Below are 24,334 nucleotides of genomic sequence, written 5' to 3' on the forward strand. Positions count from 1 at the left end.
ATAAGATCAGAATTAAATGGAGAAAATTTTATTTTATCCTGTAATTTTCAGCCTATACAACCTTTTGGATGGGTTCATGTCACTGGAAAATTTGGTAAGTATGCTTCTGGTATTTTAATATTTAATCACTTAACTGATTAAAATTGAATTTGAGGAAATTAGATGGTACAGCAGAAAAGAGATAAATAGATAAGAGCGCTGAACTCAGTCAGTGAGGCCTGAGTTCAAATACAACCTCAGACACTTAATAGCTGTGTGACCCTGAGTCATTTAGTTGATCTGCCTCAGTTTCCTCAACTGAAAAATGGGGATGACAAGATCTATCTTTGTGAGGATCTAACAAGATAATATTCATAAAGTGCTTTGCACAGTTCCTGGCACATAGCACTATTCTTATTATCTTCCTCTCTTTTCCTTTACTCTCCTACCTTCAATAAATGTTGGAAATTATAGGTATTATCCTAAGCATTACAGAGGAAACAAAAATGGTAACTGATTAGTTATTATAGTTAATTACATTAAAATATAATAATTATTATAGTAAGAGACAACTTATTAGTTTCTGTGTAGTAATAAAGAGGTGCAGATGCTAAGATCCTTTACATCTTTCATATTCCTTGGTTCTACAAAAAAGTTTTCCTTCTCAAAATAAGGTGATGTTCTTAGTAAAGGAGAATAAATGCTGGATAAGACAAAGTACATAATGATGATTTGAGAGTAGCGATTTCTTCCAGGATAATATCAGTATGCTTTGTCATCTGGTATGTTTGGGATTGTTCTTCAATCCATCTAACTCTTCTAGTATTCAATTACATTTTTCCATTCTGTCCACAAAACTGCCCTAAGAGACTGTCAAATGGCTTGCTGGAATACAAACATAAACTATACGGAACCTAAATTTGATCACTCCGACTGGAAATTCTCAAAAGAAATAGGTTTGTTTTAATATGAATGGCTTATTCTCATGTTACTTTCTAGCAATCATATCTCTTGTAAATGCTCATAAGCTTTATTTTATTATCCATTTAAAGATACTAGAACCCACAGTTTTCAGGACTGTTCCCATTTCTCCTCAATTCTGAAAACAGACTCAATAATACTATCTAGTGTTTTGGCATCTTTCTCTCTTCTGGATTTCTTAAAGAATAATGACAATGTTTCTTCATTCATATTAGTCATTACTCTAGGAATTAAGTAATCTGTCTGGGCAGGTAAACCTGAATGAATTTTGAATGGTTAAGTGCTCTTTCACAATGGAAGGAACAAAGGCTCAGGAAGTCGGGTTCAAGTCCTACCTCTCTCACTATCTATGTGACCTTGAGTAAGTTACCTAACCTTTCTGGGTTTCAGTTTACTCATCTATAAAATGAGAGGCTTGGACTATATAGCTTTTAAGGTTCCTTACAACTCTTACGTCTATAATCCTAATATCTACTCACCCATTAGCTTTAGGTCCCTAAATTAACATCAAGTAAGATAATGATTTTAAGACTGTCACCATCATTTTAGTATACATTAAAAATTTTAAATGGCAACAAAGATGGATCTGGGGGAATAGAAAAGGCGAAAGGATTTCTCCATTTCCACAATATCCAGAAAAACTTACCACTGATCGTTTAACCTGCCTGGGAGGGCTAGGCTGAGGAGAGGGTTTCTTAGACTGTTGTGCTTGCTGCTGTTGCTGCTGCTGTGCTGTCTGCTGGGACTCTTTCTGTTGTGGCTGTGACTGTTCAGAACTTTGAGACTGCTGTGACTGTTGTACTGAGGGCACTTGAGGTGTTGACTGAAGAGATGGTGGTTGCTGCAACTGATGAGGAGTATGATGAGGCATCTGCTGTTTTCCTTGTGAATAGAGATCCAGGATCTGGTGGCAAATGTCTAAATAAAGTACAAAGATTAAGTTCATCTTAAACTGATATCTCAAATAAAGATATAATATTTATTTTTTTAAAAGCTATAAAATCTAGACCATTTCTTTTCGAGTGCCTTTTAACAATTATGGATTTCATTTTCTTCTCAACCCTACATACTACCGTCCACGTACAGGGAGGTAAGGAATCCTTCCAGTTCTAACATTATCTAGTTCTTGCTCCCTTTTAAGTTCACAGGAGAAATGTATATGCACATGGGTGTGTGTGTGTGTGTGTGTGTGTGTGTGTGTGTGTGTGTGTGTGTGTGTGAAAAAGACAGAAAGGGAAAGAGATGAAAATAAGGCTAATTCAACTTAAGCCTTTTAAAAAAAAAAGGTAAGGTTTTGTCAAGTTTGAGACCAAGTTCACAGTACCTTCTAGTACATCAACAGGTACATCTTGAACAAACTGTTCCCACCATCTCCTGTACATTGGTTTTGATGTCCATTCCTGTATTTCAAATTTGCATAAACGGCCTGCCAAATACATGACTGCTACTGCTATGATTTCAGGTTCCCATTGCAGTGATAATGTAGTACACAAGCTAGAATAATAAAGAAAAAGAACCATTTTAAATGCAGTTAAGTCACCTAAATATATTCAAAGTTCACAGGACACCTCCAGTGGTAAAACTTGCGTAACCACTTAGAAGCAATTATATTCATGTAAATTTTTTTTAAACATTTTTATCTTATCTTTATCAATGAACTATTTTTACATTGCATTCATTTCCAAATCTACCCCTAATCCATCACCATCATAATTCATCATTTAGTCAGTCCTTGTGATAATGATTAAAAAGTCACTCATCAAAACCAAGCAATATAGCAACTATGTCTGACAGCATATGTAATAGTACATAAACCAGTCCCCCCACCACTACAGAAGAGCTAGGATTCATGTTGTCTTACTAAAATGAATTTAAAACCAAGATAAGTAAAATGCAAAAATTACGGAAAGTGAGATAAGCAAAAGAGGGAAAAAATCTTGATTTTAGAGCTATGTTTTAGCTTCCTAAATTTATCAACATATACAACTTTAAATAATTATAATAAAGAAAAGCTAACATTTATAAAAATGTCCTTTTATGAAAAGGTAAAAAGAGTGAGTTTTTAACCTACCATGGCTCTGAAACAAGAGTTTTTAATCTATTTAGTGTCATGGATCCCCTGCTTTATGAGAGTCAAGTTAAGAACCTTTGCTCTAAAACCACTATCAAGAATGATCTAGTTGCTAAGAGTTCTTAAATATGTAGTTCTAGATGACAAACCAATTATTCAAAATTTAAGACTATATATCACATGTTCCACATTTTAAAATATACTCGTAAAATTTACCTGTCATTTACAAATGTCCATGCCATTTGAACCAATTTTTGAATTTTATTTTTGTCACCTAATAAAAGAAAAGGAATAAGTTAATAAAAATATGGGGAAAAAAGTTCTAAGTGCTCAGTGAGTGTCTCAAAAGAAGTGAAATATTGTTCAAATAGGGAATAGCATATTCAAAAAATCCCTAACTGCTAGACAGGCAAGGAATAATTAAAAATTTAAATAGCACCAATTCCTATTTATGATTTCATCTTTTCTTCTTACCATGCTGAACATATTAAAAAAAAAAACCTTGTGGAAGATTAATGTACTTACGTAATGTAATTATTGTGGACTCTTTTCCCATTTTCCCTGCCACTAAAAAATCTTCAGTGAAGTTTATGAAAGAAATGGAGCCTCTGTAAATTCAAGGTACTATCAAAAATTTTACAGAGCAATTGTCATATGTGGAGGCGGACATAATCTTCCTCTAGCCTTACCATCAAACAGAAACAAATTTCATTTATATGATGCAGCAGAAAGAGCAATGGATTTCCAGTTAGAAGACCTGTCTTCCAAAAGTCTCATTTTTAATATAGGGCTACTTCTATCTCTCCCCAATTTAGTCCATCCTCTTGTCACCTGATGAAATTATCTAACTAAAAGCACAGGTCTCATGATGTTTATTTCTCAGGAAAGTTCAGTGGTTGCCTATTACCTACAAGATCAAATTATAAAATTCTGTTTGGTTTTTAAGACCCGTGCACAACCTGATCCGTTCTCTACCTTTCCAGTCTTCTTACACTTTCCTCTCCTTATCTAGCAGCGTACTATCCTCTGTCTCCTAACTCAGTGGCTTGTTACCGAGTACACACCCCATGCTTGAGATGCTCTGCTTACTTGTCTCTGCCACCTTCAAGTCTCAGCTCAAATCCCACCTTTTGTGAGAAGCCTTTCCTGGTCCTTTTCAATGTTAGTTCCTTCCTTCTGGCACTGCCTCCAATTCAGCCTATGTCTTGCACGAACTCAGCTGTTTGCATTTTGTCTCCCTCGCTAGAAAATAAGTTCCTTGAGGGCAGGGTCTGTTTCCTTGTTTTGTTTTTGTTTTTGTTTTTTTTGCTCACCTGGAACTTAGCCTGGCACATGGTTCGCACTTTGATGATTTGAATTTACTATAGTACTTAAAAAATTATTTTTAGAAAACCCTTTGTTAACTTTAAAGTAGGATATAAGAAGCAGCGTTGCACAGTGAATAGATAGCTGGCTCCCAAGGTAGGAAGATCTGGATTCATTTTCAAGTCCTATCCTTGACAAACAGTGGCTGAGTGATCCTAGGAAAGTCATTTAATCTCTCAGCATACAGGCAACTCTCTAAAACTCCAAGCTGAGGGGGATTCCCACACCCACAAAATCACAAGTCTGTACAAAAAAAAAAGACCCACTTAGTAGGATTGTTGTGAGAAAAACAATACAAACTGTAGAACGCTGTCTAAATGTGATCTATTACTATTATAGCACAAAGTATTTCAAACATATTAGTCCATTGGATCCTCACAACCCTAGTGAGGTCAATAAGGCAAATATTATCACCTCTATTTTATAAACAATGAAACTGAGGTCTAGATAGGGGAAATCACTTAGCCACAGTTGTTCAAGTAGTTAGTGACAGACCTGAGAATATAAGTGGTTTCTTAACACCAAATCCACAACTCTTTCCACCATATTCCATTTCCTTTACTTCTATGGTTTTAATTTGAGAAACAGAAAATGAAAGTGTCACCAAGTGCTAATCCAATTAAGGATTAATTGGGCTGTACTTGAATTCTGAATTATAAAATTCTACTTAGCAAAAACAATGATTCTTTTACCTTTGAGTTGTTTGGCATATTTGAGGAGGAATTGGTAGGGATGTTCCACTTGCAAATCAAACTTTATGGTCTGTAATAAGATCCTCTCCAGAACCATAACCTCTTCCTAAGACAAAACACACAAAAAAACCCCAGGACATTATGATGCTCTTTACAACTGTATCTTAATATAGCTTGAAAATTAAGTTTTCTATTGTAATAGGCTCCATGTACATTTTAACAGATTATCTATCTCTAGTCATGCTTTTAACATCTGAATTCTGACCACAGGTAATTTATGTGCCTTCTGAAAAACTGGACAGGAAAAAATAAATGCTGAATACATTAGCTTATATACTGGATGAGAAAGTTTTTATACATTAATAGGTGGAAAGAAATACAGATTGCTGTTATCTATGTAAATAAGCAAATATTTCTTGAGCACCCTTCACACACACACACACACACACACGAAAGACATTTTTAAGATACATCAAGTAAAAAAAATGTCATGATTACTAAGTGCAGGAAATCACTAATTTAGCACCAGTTATGTCTATAAGCTAAGTTCTACTTCAGATTCTATATAAATTATTCCAAACACTAAGCTCCATGCTTCAAGTTTCTACTTTAAAGCTTAAAAACAAATGAGAACCTTCAAAAATACTTGTATGGTATAAAAAATGTTATGCTAAGATTTTATTTTATTGCTTTGTCACCACTTGTTTCCACTGGCTTGAAAATGCCTCTAAATTTAGAAACTGCCTCCTATTACTAAGTGTCCTGATCTTATAATCTATCATCAGCCACCTGCAAACTAGATAGAATTACAAGATGATAGTGTCTGACTTCTTTGTATATTATGAATATTAGCAGGTGCAACATTTTGCCTATAACTGGCGAGGTATCCAGTCTCTTACAACTCTTTAAAAATAAGTTACATACACCATGTTCGTAAAGCTTAAAATTGTCCTGATAAAAATACATACTCATTATTACCCTTCAACCAAACAAGGATCAACATTTCATAGAGTTGACTATTTCTGTTTATAATTAATACAAGAACAAGGAACTTAGTCACATTTACTTTCAAAGTATACATAACTGATAACCACAAAAACTACCATTATATGTTGTTTTCTAACATTCTTGTAGATTAAAGCATTTGCTGGACTTCTTTTTTTTTTTTTCAACCTTTTCTATTTTTACAAGCATTTATTATCACCACCAGCCCCCCTTTCCCTGTGACAATTAAAAACGACAGTAGCAACAACTGAAAAACCTCATAACAAACATGCATACTCCAGCAAAACCAATTCCCACACTAGCCATGTCCCAAAATGCAAACATCATTTTGCATTTCAAGTCTTAAAGTAGGAAGCACTCTTCACTGGACTTGTGGTTTACCACAGCACTGATCAGTTCTAAAAATTTTTTGTCTATAATGTTGCTGTCAGCGAATAAATTGTTCTCCTCGTTTTGCATCATTTGATAAAGGTCTTCCCAGTTTTCTTTGAAACTGTCCATTTCATCATGTCTTATGGTACAATAATATCTATTACACTAATATGCCAAATTTGTTTAGTCATTTCCTCAAAGGTGGGCAGTCCTTCAGTTTCTAGTTTGGAGTTACCATGAAAAGAGCTGTTATAAAGCTTTTTGTGTCTATAAGGTCTTTAATTTTTCCTTTGATCTCTTTGGGGTAGATTCCTAGCTTTCCATGTTTTAAATTAACTCTGAATTGCCACATACTTAGTGAGGCATTAATGGCTTAGTGAGGACATAGTACTGTCATTTAAAGAAGTAGGTAGAGAGGTGAGGTTGATTAGTAGAAGTTACAAGATTTAAAGTCATGTTCTAGACAACAGACCCTTAAAAACGGATAGTTCAATGTCTCATCTCTTAGTAGTCCCTAAGAGTCGAGGTGTCAAATTCAGCAACCCAAAAAAGCAGATTCAAATGTAACTGAGAAATGTTTAACAAAATAAAAATAATACGAGAGATGTTATAATTTGTGATTTTCTAAGTCAGTACGCCAAAAGCAGGGAATGCCTCAGGCCAGAATAAAGTCCTATGATATAATTATATTTAAATTGCTTATAAAAACTAAGTGATCCATGTTAATACAGGCGATAGAAGAACTGCCATATCTGATGCTACTTGATATCTACAGGAGAATCACCTCTCATGAAAGTCTTGTTAGCCTGATCTCAGGGTATGGCTCTATCTGTTGTTTCTGAAAATCACCTATGGATGATGAAAACCCCAGATATTTGACTCTACATTCCTGGATTCTGCCCCAACATACAGACATGGTAGTATGGTAAGAGAATTTTTCCAGTTTGCCTCTATTGCCCCCGTTTGCTGGAGACAGTAAGGAATATCGCTAGCTGGAGAGTGAAGAATTTAGCTTGACATCAAACTTTTAGCTCCAGTAATTTAGAGACAGTGATTAAACTGGTTAGTGACAGGATTTCTAGCTTGGTTTTATTACTTCTATTTACTTAAGATAAGCATGTCAAATAAGTAGGCATAGTTATAACCAAAGTTAATAGTTAGTCTGCAAATTCCAGTTATATCCCCTAATGTTTACTAACCAGTTTATGATTTTAATTGATGAAAAACTTCCCCTTCTGCTATCTTTTGATATGTACATGTCTCCAGCCCCTTGTAAAATTCCACTGGATGTGTTCCTTACGTAACTAAGGTCTATATAAAGTTGCAGAAACTGAGGCTCAAGACCCAATGTTTTTTGTATATCATGGATCTATGTTACCAGTATATAACAAACCAGTTGCTAAAATGCTTCTCTGTGTTGATAAATGTGACTGGCAGCAGTACCTATGAACAAATCCTTGGATCTTAATGTCAAAATGGCGACTATTTTAAGGCGGCAGACAGATTAGATCAAGACTAAATTTTCGAGACCTGATGTCATCTAGTGTGCACAAGGCAAAATTTACCTAGGGAGATTTCTGGGCAGGAAAAACTGACTATCTAGTAAAGCTGTTGTTCCTTCTAGGAAATTTACAGAGACAAGTTAGTATTCTGTGTACTTGTCTTTATCTATTCCTCCCGAATAACCAATCCAACATAAACTGTTAAATTCTGGAATGCTCAAATTGGCAGCCACATCAATTTCTCTGATAAACAGGGCACTGTGATTCAGGAGTTGAAAATAACGGCTGGGCTGAGAAATTCTGAGGTCTTAAGAACCTACTCTCTCATTCCTTTCTCTAAGCAATTATCTGGGGTAGGACTAGGAATTTTCCAAGTCCTGTGACCTTTCACCTAATTTACTCACAGGCAAATAAGCAAGAGACCTGTCTGATTGTCATGGTAGTACTCTACTGTCTTGGCTAACCTCCCGGTCTAAATTCATAAGTAGTCCTGGTTAGGTCTAGGTAAAAATCTGACATTAATCTCATCTCTGCCTAAAGTAGCCAGATAACAATTCTGGGGTCTCTTACAGTCTGGTTTGGTTAAAGAATACAAATCTAAAATAAACCTCAGTTCTATACTGAAGGGGAGGTCAGAAATTGTTTTGGGGGGATGTCAGGTTGACTTGACTGTTTGATTGGGTGTCATTTAAATAATGCAATGTCTTGACTACTGGGTAGTCTTGATCTGGTCTGAAGTAATCCTCAAGTGGAAGGAAGGATTTGTCACTAATGATATAAATTTCAATTCTGCCTTGGCAACTGCCCGTAGATTCACAAGTAAAATTATTCCTGGTCAAATCTACTCCTGACATAGGAGCTCTAGTATGATTAAATTCTGAAAAGAAATATTAATTGTAGAAATGGCCTAAACACAGCATCCTTGACTGGAGCAAATTTTAAAGTGAAATATTGCTTATGTTTAAGTTAATTGTTAAAGCTTCAACTTCAATCAGCTCTATGTGTCTTAGGTTACTGCAATTCTAATGCTGGCCTCACTCTCTTGCAAAACAGGGACCTGCACTGACCCTTTACTTTAACTTTTAATGGGAAGTAAGTTTCAAGAAACTGCAGGAAAAAGACAGGGAACCTTTCCTCATCTTTATGCTCCTAATTCTATCCAGGCTGGGAGTGTAAAAAGAGAGAAAGTAAAGAGAAAGATTTCCCCTTTGTGGAAATTAGTTCAAAGGAAACCTGTTAACTATGCATTAAATATTCATGAAAATGTAGTTTGAAAACATAGGAATATCCTAGTGGGTTTTTAGAATAAGGACACTTTTTGGTGCACAAAACATCCCACTGTCACCCCTCTTTATTCCTTGAAGAGTGAAAGAAAGTGATCAGTTCTTAAACAAATCTGAAGCTAGTCTTGAGAGACTTTACCAGATAATTTTTCCAGAAGACTCTAATGAGATAGGTGGGTAAGAAAGAGGAGAGAAGGAATTTGTTATCTGTTACTTAAGATTATCTCAAATGAAAAAGCAAATGCAAAATTTAATTCTAGAAGAAGAATTGTGCCTCATCATTTTTCTGTAAATGTAATTTTCTGTAAAAAAATTAAAATATCTAGGTAAATTAGAAGGTAAAGTCATCTAAAAGGAATTGGAATAGACTTTTAAGTAGAAAAATTTCTAACAAGCTGTAAAGATTTGAGGCAGGAGGCCTTTCCTTAATTCATTAAAATATGCAGGTAGGGCAGGAACTAAGAGATACTGGAGACCTGGTGGATCAGGTGGAAACACAATACATAATAGTAAACGATTATAGTCATTAACCTTGTGCTTGACAAATATAAAGATTTAGGTTTTGGGGATAAGAATTCACTACCTGGTAAAACTTGTTGGGAAAACAGGAAAGCAAATCTGGCAAAAATCAGGTATAGATCAGTATCTTATACCATTTATCAATATATGGTCAAAATGGATACATGGCCTAGATATAAAGGGAGATATCATAAGAAAATCAGGACATGCATTTCTACACATTACTAACAAAACCCAACAGCAAGAGATAGAAAGAGAAATTCCATTTAAAGCTACGGTAGACACTATAAAATATCTGGGAGTCTACTTGCCAAAACAAACCCAGGGACTATATGAACACAATTACAAAACACTTTTCTCACAAATAAAGATAGATCTAAGTAAGTGGAAAAACATCAATTGCTCATGAGTAGGCCAAGCTAATGCAATAAAAATGATAATTCTACCTAAATTAAATTACTTATTCAGTGCCATACCAATCAAACTACCAGATAATTATTTTCTAGAGTTAAAAAAAAAAATCAGAATTCATCTGGAAGAACAAAAGGTCCAGAATATCAAGGGAACTAATAAAAAGAAATCCTAGGGAAGATGGCTTAGCCCTACCAGATCTCAAATTGTATTATAAAGCAGCAATCATCAAAAACACTTGGTACTGGCTAAGAAACAGAGGGGTAGACCAGTGGAATAAGTTAGGTACTCAAGACACACTAGTCAAGGAATACAGAAATCTACTGTTTGTCCCAAGGACTCCAGCTTCTGGGATAAGAACTCACTGTTTGACAAAAATTGGTAGGAAAACTGGATAACAGTGTGGTGGAAACTGGGCACAGACCAATGCCTGACACTGTACACAAGAATAAAGTTCAAATGGATACATGATCTAGGTATAAAGACTGATATTATAAACAAATTAGGGGAGCAAGGAATAGTGTATTTGTCAGATTTATGGAGAAATTTTTGACCAAACAAGAGATAGAGAACATTATGAAGTGCAAAATGGATAATTTTGATTACATTAAACTGTAAAGTTTTTGCACGAACAAACCCAATGCAACCAGGATTAGGAGGGAAGCAGAAAACTGGGAAAAAATTTTTGTAACTAGCGTCTATGATAAAGGCCTCATTTCTAAAATATGTAGAGAACGGAGTCAAATGTACAATAATACAAGTCATTCCCCAATTGATAAAAGGTCAAAGGATAGAACAGGCAGTTTTCAGAGGAAGAAATTAAAACTCTCTACAGTCACATGAAAAAATGCTCTAAATCACTATTGATTAGAGAGAAGCAAATCAAAACAACTCTGAGGTACCACATCACACCTATCAGATTGGCTAACAACAAAACAGGAAGATGGTAAATGTTGGAGAAGATGTGGGAGAGTTGGAACACTAATTCATTGTTGGTGGAGCTGTGAGCTGATCCAACCATTCTGGAGAGCAATTTAGAACTATTCCCAAAGGGCTACAAAAACATGAATTCCCTCTGACCCAGCAATATCACTTCTGGGACCGTATCCCAAAGACATCACTGAAATGGGAACAGGTCCCACATGTACAAAAATATTTATAGCAGCTCTCTTTGTAGTGGCCAAAAACTGGAAAACGAGGGGATGCCCATCAACTGGGCAATGGTTGAACACACTGTGGTATATGAATGTAATGGAAAACTATTGTGCTATAAGAAATGATGAAACTGTGCCTGGAAAGACTTATATGAACTGATGCTGAGTGAAAGAAGCAGATCCAGGAGAACACAGCAACAACCACAGTGTGCGAGGAATTTCTCTGCTAGGCTCAGTATTTCATTGCAATGCAAGGACTTAAAAAATTCCCAATGGACTCTTGAGGCAAAATGCCTTCCACATCCAGAGAAAGCACTATGGAATTGGATCACAGAATGAAGCAGACCATTCTCTTTTGTATTATATTTTGCTTTATGGTTTCTCCCATTCATTTTAATTCTTCTATGCAACACGACTAAAGTGAAAATACATTTAATAGGAATGTACATGTAGAACCTATATAAGATTGTACGCCGTCTCAGGGAGAGAGTGGGGAGGGAGGGGAAAAAAATCCAAGATATATGGAAGTGATTGTAGAATACTGAAAACAAATAAAATAATTTAATAACTAAAAAAAGAAAATTAGGACATGGAATATATTATCTATTAGATAATATATTGGGCAGGAGAAGAATTTATCAATAAATAAGACTGTATAACACTGTGAGATGCAGAATAGATAATTTTATGTAAAATCAAAAAGTTTCTGTACAAATAAAACTAACGTAGCCAAAATTAGAAGGAAAGTAGAAAATCGGGGAAAAAAAATTTATAAACTATTTCTTGGATAAAGGCTTCATATCTCAAATATATAAAGAACTCTGTCAAATTTATAAGAAAATGAGTCATCCCTATATAGTAAATAGTCAAAGGATATGAACAAGCAGTTTTTCAATGAAGAACTCAAAACTAAACAATCATACGAAAAAATGCTCTAAATCATGATTGATTAGAAAAATGCAAATTAAAACATCTTTGAGATATCCATCTTATACCTATCAGATTAGCTAAAATGACAGACTGGGAAAATGAAAAATGTTGGAGCAGATGTGCAAAAATTGGGACATGAACACAATGGTGGTGGAACTGTGAACTGATACAACCATTCTGCAGAACAATCAGTAATTATGCCCAAAGAGTTATGAAGCTGTACCTACCTTTTGATCCAGCAATACCACTATTTGGTCTATTTCTATATGTTATAAAATATTTATAGCAGTTTTCTTTGGGGTGGCAAAGAGCTGGAAATTGAGGGGATGCCTAGCAATTGGGAATGGCTAAACAAGTTTTGGCATATGACTGTGATGGAATACTATTCTGCTCTAAGAAATGCTGAGCTGAATGATCTTAGAAAAACATGGAAAGACTTGCATGAAATAACGAAGACTGAAATGAGCAGAACCAAGAAAATGTTGTATATAATAAATGGGGCTATTATTTGAAGAACTGTGAAAAACTTAAGTTACTTTGGGTAATATAAATATTCAAATCAGCTACAACGGAAGATGCTAGCCACCCCCAGAGAAAGAAATGATAAAAAAACAAAGCATAGTTGTGTGTGTGCATGTGCATGAAATGATGGCCTTCTCTGGTGCAGGGCAGGGGGAGGGACAGCTTGGAACTTAAAATGTAACAAACAAATAAATATGAAAAAAAATAGAGTGAAGATTTCCTTCAAGATGATTAGTAGTCCATTCTGTTGCTGAATAACATGTACACTAAGGATGGTCTCTATTTGCACAACTGCTCCTCTGATTGCTTAGATCTCCAAAATCATCTAGAAGTTTGAATTTTGATCAGGTAAAAGGACTGTAAATTTTGCTTTAATTGGTATGGTGCTAATTTGCAAAGAAAAGATTCAGTGGAATTATGAAAACTAGCTAAAATAGGTTCAATACAAACCCAGGGATAGTCAGAATTGTGATCTAACGACCATCCTAGGTAAGGATGACAGGCTTACCACCAGAAAATTGGGCATTCAGTTAATGAATTTTTTGATCAAGGTAACTTAAGAAATTATCCAATAAAGCACTATAAGTTGCAGTCTATGTCAGTGGAAGGTGGAATGACACAAATGTAATTACAATGCTTTTTAAGGGTTAAGGCAGGGAGGAAGGATGAGATTATGTTAACCTTACCTTTGGGTCATCTCCAAACTGACCAAACTGCACATCATTTAATAAGCTACGAGCTGTTTTGATAATATCTTTACATTTTTTAGGAGTTTCTTCTACTTTCCCTGCCAAAAAGAGACAGCACGCTCCTGTCACCTATAGACAAAACACACACACACACATACACACACCAAAAAACACACAAACAAAAAAACCAAGTGTAAGACTATTACATTGTAATTAATTAAGGGAACAAAATCAAATGGTTTTCTCTAGACCTAATTCTCTTATTCAGAAACCAAAGATGTAAATAATATTTTACATGTTCCTCACATATGGATTAGTTTCAAGAATTGCTTCATATTTGTGATGAATTTTATTGGACTAATCTGCTTAAATAAATGCCAAATCTGTATCTTTTTTCCTTGTACTAAAAGGATGGTTCTATTAAGAAAATATATTGTTTGACACAAAAGAGCTGATTTTAAAAGCTCATTTAACATAATTTTCTTAATTATTTTCTGGGTTTCATGCACAAATCCAAATGTCTATCTTTGAAAGGTAGACAAGTAGCAATAGCTTTTATATAACCTAAAGTATAATCTAAGTTTTACTTTCATTGTGGCAATTTTTAACTATAAAAACACCCTAATCACACTAAAATTTAAAATGGGGATACTACTACTTACCTGACTTCTGTTATGCTGTTTAAGGAAGCATTAATAAAAGCTATCTTCAGCAACACACATACAAAAAACCTTTTTCTGCCCCCAGGCAAATTTGACCATAATTTGTACCAGAGTATAATAGTGATCTGCTGGGGAAGGAATGTTAAAATACCACTACACCCTATATCATAGGAGTTTTTATCCTTACTATTAGGAAAACAAAGTTACAAAACACAGAATCATTCATCAAGTAAACAATGCAGGAAAACAATACAAGAAACATCAAATTAAAATAATACAGACACTTACATATCTTGGGAATTGTTTAAAGGAATGAAACATATAGAAGCGATGAAAATAAATTATTCCAGTAGCCAGGGTATCATAGTGTCTGGTGTTCTAGTTAAGGACATTAGCGAAGAATATTTCAAAATCAAAATTTTATTTAAATAGTCAACTTGGAAAATAAAAGACCTTCCAAAGCAAAAGTTTAACACATACAGACAGGAGTTATAATTAAATATTAGAATTATAAAATAAGAAATTACAAAGTTATAGGTTTTTAACAAGAGGTAAGCTTACGTTTACTTTAGAAATCAATCAACTATGATTTTAATGCTAGATCACCTTGCTATTTATGTTGTCATTGGACTGAAAAGTTAAGCCTACAGATTTAATTGATGAACTTGCAGTTAAAGGAAAAATCTGCATACAGCCAAGAAAACAATGAATTAATTACTTATTTTATTGCAATAAAATTTAAAGTAGGCTTCAAAGAGATTTTTTGAGAACATATCCAAGAAGTTACCACGCAACATTGTCCAGAGTTTGTAATTTAGTTCCAGGAAGAGGAAGTGTGTGTGGGGAAGCTTACTCAAATAAAAAACTCTTGAGAAATAGGATACAGTCCCAAACGTGTTCCTACATCAAAGATGAACCTGGCACCCTCTCGGCGGTACCGGGCTTCAGTAGCTGGATCCAGTCCTTCTAACTGTGAAGGTGTATGAGCCAAGTCTTTTTTATCCCAGTACCAGCATGGTTTTGTGTGGTCCAGGTTTGCTGAAGTTACTGAAGGGCTGGAATTTTCTTTATTCTCCTTCATTTATTGAAATAAACTTGTTCTTACTTTAAAAGTTTCCTGAGAAAGTCAGAATCCTGGGGGGGGGAAAGTCACAAATATTACAATTCAACATTACTTATCAAACTGTGCTATTAGACCTATTTTAGACTTGGAAATAGAGACAGAACAGCTCAGGTTCCCAAATCACTCAATAAAGATAAATCTAACTGATAATAGTAGTTCCAGGGAGGTAGGGAGAATGTGGGGAGGGGCAGTAGGGAATGGCCTTAAACACTTGTTAGTCATTTTACCTGACCCTATTTATAGGTTTTCTCATATTTCGCTCATTCCAACAGGAATCAAAAGGTTTTGAGGAAATTTTAAAAACAGCTTCTCCTAAAGAAAGGCTGAGAACCAATCCTACTTCATACCTTCTATATACCTACTCCATACTTACTACGGGTAGGAAGAATCAATTAAATATAAAGAGCTCCAATTCAGATTCATCTAATCTTCCACTCCCCAACGACGTTAAGTCCTCAGTAGCAGAGAAATATTTTAGGTTTATATAAGGCTTTTAAGTTTTCAAAGTTCTTTGACATGCATGGATTATTAGGTCAGATTTCATGAACCTTATTTTGCATATAAGGATCAAATTGCATAGAATGATTTTTAAAGCCACCTACCCAGCTTGAAATATGTATACTTACTGACTTTCTCTCTAGTGTTTTCTCCATTACAACACGTAACATGTTCCAGTAGAAAAAGTCTTGGATTCTAAGTCAGGAAATACTAATTCAGGCTAAATCACTAATTAGCTGAATTATTAATTAGCTTAGATATAAATCCCTCAAGTCTAAATTTTCTCTTCAGTAAAGGATGGGTGATATGATCTGTCTCTAAGGTCTCTTCCAGTTCTAAAATACTGTGAGGAAAGGAGAGTACCATCTACATTATTATTCCATCACAATGCATCCCTAACAAGCCAGAATTTCTTGTTACTGAAAGCTCCACATCTCACTGCTACAGCTGCTCATCTGTGACTTCCTACCCATCCATTCTGAATTCCTTCTAGGGGAATGAAAAGCACAGCTGCAATACAAAGCTCCATGGTCTAACCTTTCTGATAAAACATTCTTTTTTTGTATAAGCACAAAACTGGTTAAGAGTTAGATATCAAAGTTGGTAAGAATCCTGGGGAAGCACGGAAGGAGAGACCATGTTTATCTTGTCATGTTTGAGTGTCTCATTTTCTGTTAACTCTCTTTTTCTGCGTAGGTTATTATAAAATCTTTATTTGTCAACACTTAGTGTGGATATAATTGCTGAAGATGCCTAAATCATAGAAAGTTAGGAGTTGTAAAACCACTCACAGATCATTCACATAGTCTAAACTGATTTTGTCTCTACAAATTAATTTCTCTAGAATTTTGCAAGTCATGTGTGCACTCTGGATATGTAAAAGGACTGCCCCCAAAAGGAGACCCAGCAAATGCCCTAGTAAAGTATCAGAGACTTAGTTGTACTGCTTAGTCTATTTTGCAAGTGAAATATATATTTGATGATGTTGTTATGTTGTTTTCAGTTGTGTCTGACTCTGTTGGGGTTTCCTTAGCAAAGATACTGGAGTGGTTTGCCGTTTAACTTCACTAGCGCATTTTACAGATACAAGGAGACTAAGGTAAACAAAGTTAAGTGACTTACCTAAGGTCACACTACCAGGAAGTATCTGAGGTCTGATTTGAACTCAGGAAGAGGAGTCATCCTGCCCCCAAGCCTAGCAGTCTATCCACTGTGCTATCTAGCTGCTCATTTGTTTCATAGCACTACTATTTTTAAAAAATAATTTATATATTTGTCTATAAAAATATGCGACAAGGCAAGGCTCCGAGCTACAGAAAAGTAACTACTTCCTTGTTTGATGTTAAAACAGAAAACAAATTCATTTTTCTTTTTTTTTAAAAAAGCACAATTTCAATATTCTTTTAACTTATGTTTAAGGTGAATTCCAACTGCCTACAGGATATATCTAATTCAGTAGCAACCTTACACCTCAAATTCAACTTAAACTGAAGTCATTATTCTTCTTCACAAACCAGCTTCTCTTACCAAATATCCTGGAACCCCTGACTGGAATATGACTCTGGAAGAGTATAAGATATGTTAAGAAAAAAAGGGAAGGAGTTCCTAGAATCATTGATATTAAGAAGATACACTAATTTAAGGAAATCAAGAATGAGTTGAGAGAGAGGAGCACATTTGAGTGAACATCAGTGGAGGCAGAAGCAAAAGTGATAGTTATCTAGTAAATACAGGCTCAATGCAGAAAGGTGGGAAATAAATAAATGTGTATATCAGGAAATAGATCAAAAGTCCTGACTAAGACAGAGGAATGACAGTAGACATGACCAACTTCAATCATACAGATATTTGCTAGAACTACCTTTTCCCAAAAAGGGAGTACTAATAATTTGTAAGTTTTGTTGTTTGCTTGTTTTCAGTTATGTTTGATTCTATGATCCCATTTGGGGTTTTCTTGGCAAGGATACTGGAGGTTTTACCATTTCTTTCTCCAGTTCATTTACCAGAAGAGGAAACTGAGACAAACAGGGTTAAAGTGACTTGCTCAGGGTTGGTTAGTATCTCAGACCAGATTTGAACTTAGGTCTTCATGACTCCAGGGTCAGCACTCTATCCACTGAGCCACCTAAGACCTTTAATGATAATTTTATCCTTCAAAAGTTCAAGTACTCAACAAGGAGAAATTCTATCATGGACTTGATTCATACCAATAAAGATGCTGGGGGCAGAAATGTTGGGAGGCTTGGAAGAAGGTGAGCATAGTTTGACCTACCCTCCAGAAACGAAGGTTTCACAGGAAGGTGGCATGGTATAATGGAAAGAACACTGGCTCTAGAGTCAAAGAATCTAGGTTCAAAACCCACATTTAGTCCTGACTACTGAAATGACACTGGGTAGCCACAACCTCTGGAGGTCTCATTTTTCTACCTGTAAAATGAGGCTGGCTTCAACAGACTCTGAGGTCCCTTCCACCTTTAGAGCTATGAGCCTAAAAAAATAAGCAGGATACCACATGAACAAATTCTACAAGGAAATTCAGCCCAGAAGGGTGTGGGGAACTGGGAAAAATGAAATTCTGAAAAGAATTTCAAAGAAAATCAAAAGGGGAAAGAGAAATGGTCTAAAAAGACTGATGAAACATACAACACACATATCGATGAACTTTTAAAGAGTATCAGAGAATAAGGAAGCTAAGGACAATAAGAAAGGTGGTTTAATTTTTTTTTAAGCCCAGAGAAGAATCAAGAAATGACAGGAATTGCTGCTTGGAGTGGATGAAATGACAATGAACACAATGAAGAAAAAAGGAGATCTGCTTTACTCTTTAGTTTTACCAAGTAGAACCATCTTGGGCTAGAAAAGAAAAATGGCTAACAACATAGTATTCATTATAGGTAAAGAAACAAAAAAAGAGCTCCTACCTGCTTTCTGATAAATTCTTATCACCAGGCCCATGTCAATAATATTTCAGGGAAATAAAAAAGAACTAGGAGATGTGATAGCTCCACTGTTAGTGATTTTCAGACAAAGTTGGAGGAGAGTTGCAGGGTTGGAGAGAGGTAAATGTACTCATTTTCCAAAAAGGGAAAAGAATAGAGTCTGAAAACCACAGGCCAGTGAGCTTGACCTTGATTCCTGAAAAAATTCTGATTTCTATTTCTTAAAAGGATGGTCACTTAAAATCTGGAAAAAAAATAGTACTCTCAAAGAGATAATAAGCTGACCTAAGAACAGTTAATACCAGGTAGCTTCTGTGACCTTCTGGTCCTCAAGTACAGCCCTTTGACTGATTTATTCTGCAAAACTTGGACTCAGTCAAAAGGCCATCCCAACGACCTAGAAGACCACACGTGGCCTCAAGGCGGCAGGTTTTCTTTCTGAAAAGATTACTGGACTGCTAGACTGGGGAGTGCTAAAATTACAGTTTACTTAAAGAATTTCTGAAAGTCGCACATTATTCTTGTGGACAAGATGGAATAATGTGAACTAGACAATAGGACAATAAGGCAATTAAAAGCTGGATGAAATGGTCAGACCCAAAGAATAGTGATTCATGGTTATCAACTTGAAAGAATGGAGCAGGGACCTACAATTGGTCCTATACTAGTTAATATTTCTATCCATAACTTAGGTATAAATGCATAGCTGGCAGGTTTATAAAATCTGCAGATGACCCAAAGCTGTGAGGGATAATTAACATGTTGTATGATTGAGTCAAGACCCCCCCCCCCCTCCACTCCCAAATCTTCATAGGCTAAACACTGAATCAAATCCAAATACATGAAATTTACTAGGGATAAATAAAAAATCAACCTCACAAGTGTAATATGAGGTATTATTAAGAAATGGTTCATCAATACTACAAACAATATGATTCAGTGGTATGTGATATGGCAGTGAGAGTCCAAATATCCAGAACCAGAGAAAGTCTCGTCACATCTACAAATCAGACAATATCCTGAACGTTGTGCTCAGTTTAGCATTAATTTTACCAAGGACAAAAATAACCTGGAACACAGAGAGTACTGATAATGACCAACATGGTGAAAAGCCTAAAGATTATGCTATATGAATGAATACTGGTTGAAGGAAAAGGGTATATTTATCCTGAAGAATATGTAAAAGGAACATAACAGCTATTCTGTATTTAAAGGGTTCTCATCTGGAAGAGAGATTAAACTTATTCAGCTTGACTGCAGAACACAGAGCTAGGAACATGAGAGTACATGTTATGGAGGAGCACATTTTAGCATGATTTAAGGAAAAACTTTCTGATCACAGATACCCAAAAGCAGAAAGTGTTCCTCTCAGAGACAATGGGTTCCCTACCACCAGAGATTTTGAAGCAATAATCAGATAAATCACTACTTGGGGGTATATTCAATAGCTACACAAACAAACATTTATTACGTACCAAATACTGTGCTAGGCAATGGGGATATACAAAAGATGAAAATGATCCCTACTAGCAAGAAACTTACATTCTAAAGGTGGAGATAAGTACAGGCAATTCTGCTATAATACAACTTATGTGTTCCTAAAAATTACCAAGTTATGAAAAATAAAAACCATAGGGCTTATAGGGAAAATAAGATTAGGAGTACAGCATTCAAATTCAGTCCCAGGGGACACAGCACCTTCAACATGAGATAGTGTGGGAGGTGCATAACCAACAATGCCAGCTGCTATCCTGAGCAGGACTACTCTATGACTGGGGTGATGAGACTTTTGTCTTCGCATTTTCTATAAAGTACCAAGAGAGAATCTCCACTCCCCCCCTCCCCGTGGTAGACCCATTTCCACTGAGGCAGTATATTCAGCAACGAAGGAAGCATACACACACACACACACACACACACACACACACAGACAGACAGACAGACAGACACACACACACACACACACACACACACACACACACACACACACACACACACACACACACACACACACACACACACACACAGCCCTTGACCACCTCTGCCTTCCTTGTAGGGGCAGGGCCCAGGTCATCATTGCATCTGTTCTTCACTCGACCACACTGCATGTCTTCTGACTGCCTCTGCTGCCATTCACCATCCCCCTTCCCCCCAGTAGCTCTCACTGTATCCTAGGGTTCACGAAGATGACTGCTTCAACACTTTCCCCAATTACAGCAAGATATCTCCTCTTCCCACAGGCTCCACATGTCAGCAGCACCCCATTATGTCTATAGAGATCACTTCCCCCACTCCACCCATTCATACTCTGACACTATGGTGCAGTTTTCTTTGATGACAAAATACGTAATAAGCAAACACAAAATTCTCATTATGCTCAAACTGTTCCCTAACGTTACTGATCTCACTGGAAAAATTTCACAACAAGCGCTAATAGGAAAACTGAAAAAATAGTTCAATACTAGAAAGTAGTTTCAGAAAGGAACAGTAGCATTGGGGGAATCAGGGAAGGGTTCATAGAGATGGTGTTTCGGCTGTGTCTTGACAGAGGGATTTTATGAGATGGAGATAAGACAAGAGTGCAGGCTGCAGAAGCAATTCTTGGATCAGATAACTGAGCTTTGAGGTCCCTTCCAGTTCTTGGATTCTGTGACTTCTGTGGAGGATACCACCATTCTTTTCCATTTTCCAAGATTAGAAAAATAAGATTCCTTTTTTTTTCATTCAACACATCACCGCTTCTTACATGTTCTACTTTGAAATAGAACTCGAAGGATCAATGAAACATTTTAAAAAATGCACAGAGAAGTTCACACAAGCAGCCCAACACTGGAAGTAACATTTAAAAAAGTAAGCTATATGCAATGGAGATTCATGGTTTTATATATAATCCTTTTTTTTCCCTGTTCTTTGAATATATAAAATTTTTCTTGGTGTGTACTTTAAATTCAGGAAAAAAGTAAAAAAAAAAAAAGATTTACTATTTTCACTTTATTTTCCCTATACTTTATACCAGACTAAATATCGTAAAGGGGCTTTTGGATGGCATAGTAGATAGCACATTGGTTTTGGAATCAGGAAGACTCATCTTCTTGAGTTCAAATACGGCCTCAGATACTTATTAGCTGTATGACCATGGGCAAATCACTTAATCTCTGGTTGCCTCAGTTTCCTCATCTGTAAAATGAGCTGGAGAAGAAAATAGTCAAAACTACTCCAGTATCTTTGCCAAGAAAACACCAAATGGGGTCACAGTTGGACATGACAAATAACTGAACATATACCCTCAAACCTGGCTTATTATAATCTCCTTATTGGTATCCTTGCTTTCATACAATTCAATTTAAAAAACAAACAAAAAAAATGAAACCCTTGTTCCCTCAAAAGTAATTTCAGACAGGGAACAAGATTAATCAAACTCATTTGTAAGATATAAGATTATATAAGCACATTGAGCTCTCTGATTCCATTAACTAGTAGTGGCAAAGAAATGGGAACGCATTAGTTTGAGGACTAGCCTGTTTGACTGGAGAGATTTATCACTGGAAAGTTAGGTGAATGATGAATATTTTTGCCTGCAGCAACTCATGAAACCATTTGCTAAGATGGCAATGTGGAGCTATGCCCCCAAATGACTAAACTTTACATACCCTTTGACTGAGTCATACCACCAATAAGCCTATATCCTAAAAAAATTAAAAGAGGAAAAGTACCTATATGTACAAAAATATTTATAGAAGGTCTTTTCATGGTAGTCAAAAATTTGAAAGACAGGGAGTATCTTCCTTTTAGGAAACAGCTGAACAAATTGTGGTAGATGATATGATGCCACAAGAAATGAGAGGTTTCAGGAGAAACGGAAAAGATCTTTATAAAACGACACGGTGAAGTAAAGTAACAATGAAAAAATTTTGAAAGGCTTTAGAACTACGATCAATGTAATGATAAACCATAAATCCAAAAGAATATAGATGAAACACATTGCTCACCACTTGAGAGAAAGGTGATAAAATAATATGCAGAAAGAGACATATATTTTCAGACATAGTCAATGTGGAAATGTGTTTTTCCAGACCAGGCCATGCCTTAGGTTTTGAGGACTTTATTTTTTCTTTAATAGATCTGTTCAGGAGAAGGGAGAGGAAGGAAGGAACAGGTTAATGAAAAAAAATTTTTTAAATGTCTCTCAGATTCATTACTTACATTCCATTTGTCCTCTCAAGCCAGTCTACACTGTACTCCAAATCTGTATTATTATATGAGTTCTACTGTGTGAACCAATAATCCAAAGTCTTCTGAAATATCTGGCTATCCTTAGGAAAGTTCTGTAACAGTCTTGAACTTGAAACAAGCAGCACAGCATCATATACAAACTAAAGCATGTGGAAGATGAACTTTGTGGTAGACATCACTATGGCAGTGACTTTTTTTTCTGCTTCAACTGATGTTGATACTCAGAGGATCTAAATAATTATCTATTATATTGTACCTATCAGTTAAAACCCCCAGGCTTTCATGAAGTTATCAAGTGAGATAGTATAAAAGTAAGAAGTAAAGAGGGATTAGGACAGAACCTTGCGAATACCCAGTTAAGAGAGGTAATATGCATGATGATCCAGCAAATGAAACTGAGTTGCCAGAAAGGTATATGGCAAATGAATAGAAAGTAGCGTCATGAAAGCCCAGTGTTGCATATAGTACTAAATATGCTACCATAAACTCTATTTCCAAAATCTGAAACAATAAAATTGTGGCATATGAATTTAATGATTATTGCACAGTAGGGAAAATATATGACCAATTACTGAGGGAAAGACCAAATATAATTATAGCATATGAATATAACAGACTAAAACTGTGTTTAAAAGACAAATGTGAAGATTAAAAGCCAAATTAAGAGAATAAGTACAGTGACTATGTCAATGGAGGCCACATCAAAAAAAACTCATGGGTAATACAACTAATGTTTGTAATACAACTTGGTGCTACCTTACTGATGAAAAACTGTTCACATAGGTGGCATTCTTGGCAATGGAAAAACATTGGAAATTATGTGTCTAATAATTAAAAAATGAATTAAAAGACTATTACACCGTAGGTAATGACTAATATAGAAAACATATGATGTGATACAGAATAAAAAAAAAAGCAGAACCAAAAGAACAAGACAAAGTCTGGTCATCTTCATCTGCTGTGCCCATGCCTGGATTCTGTCCTGTCTACTCTGCCCTCTGGCTTATTTCAGGTCTCAGTTAAAACTCCACCCTGTAAGAAAAACCTTTCCTGATTCCTCGTAATGCAAGTACTTCTCCTCTGATGATGACCTCCAAATTGTCCTGTACATACATTGTTTTGTACGTACTTGTTTATATGTTGCCCACGCCATTAGACTTCCGCTTTTCTTTGTATCTTTAGCACTTGGTACTTGTGTCTGCCACAGAGTAGGCAGTTAATAAATTCTTATTGAGTAACTGGACCCAGATATCCAATTAGTTGTTAAATTTGTCATTTCCATCAACACAACAACTCTCATATGTGAGCCTGTCTTTCCACAGCCACTACCTTAGTTCAGGCCTTCATTACCTCACATCTGGACTACTGTTAATAGCCTTCTAATTGTTCTCTCTGCCTCAAGTC

The 24,334-nt window shown here is 35.6% G+C and overlaps 1 protein-coding gene across 8 annotated transcripts in view; it reads right to left on the minus strand.

The window, feature by feature from the left end:
* CCNK (cyclin K) overlaps positions 1–24,334 on the minus strand; it is a 39,662-nt gene that overhangs the window by 13,205 nt on the left and 2,123 nt on the right. For 4 of the 8 annotated variants that reach the window (XM_072630276.1, XM_072630268.1, XM_072630275.1 and 1 more), the window contains exons 2-8: positions 15,022–15,271; positions 14,426–14,507; positions 13,473–13,604; positions 5,089–5,194; positions 3,248–3,305; positions 2,285–2,454; positions 1,607–1,878 (exon numbers count right to left, since the gene is read on the minus strand). In XM_072630276.1, coding sequence (XP_072486377.1) covers positions 1,607–1,878; positions 2,285–2,454; positions 3,248–3,305; positions 5,089–5,194; positions 13,473–13,604; positions 14,426–14,507; positions 15,022–15,218 — 1,017 coding nt within the window. In that variant the 5' untranslated portion in view covers positions 15,219–15,271. Of the gene's footprint in view, positions 1–1,606; positions 1,879–2,284; positions 2,455–3,247; positions 3,306–5,088; positions 5,195–13,472; positions 13,605–14,425; positions 14,508–15,021; positions 15,272–15,886; positions 19,479–22,686; positions 22,820–24,334 lie in introns of those variants that run through there. The other 4 variants (XM_072630269.1, XM_072630270.1, XM_072630272.1 and 1 more) reach the window with 2 other exon arrangements.

This window comes from Notamacropus eugenii, chromosome 1 (genome assembly GCF_028372415.1).
Source record: "Notamacropus eugenii isolate mMacEug1 chromosome 1, mMacEug1.pri_v2, whole genome shotgun sequence".
In the NCBI taxonomy this organism is placed as follows: Eukaryota; Metazoa; Chordata; class Mammalia; order Diprotodontia; family Macropodidae; genus Notamacropus; species Notamacropus eugenii.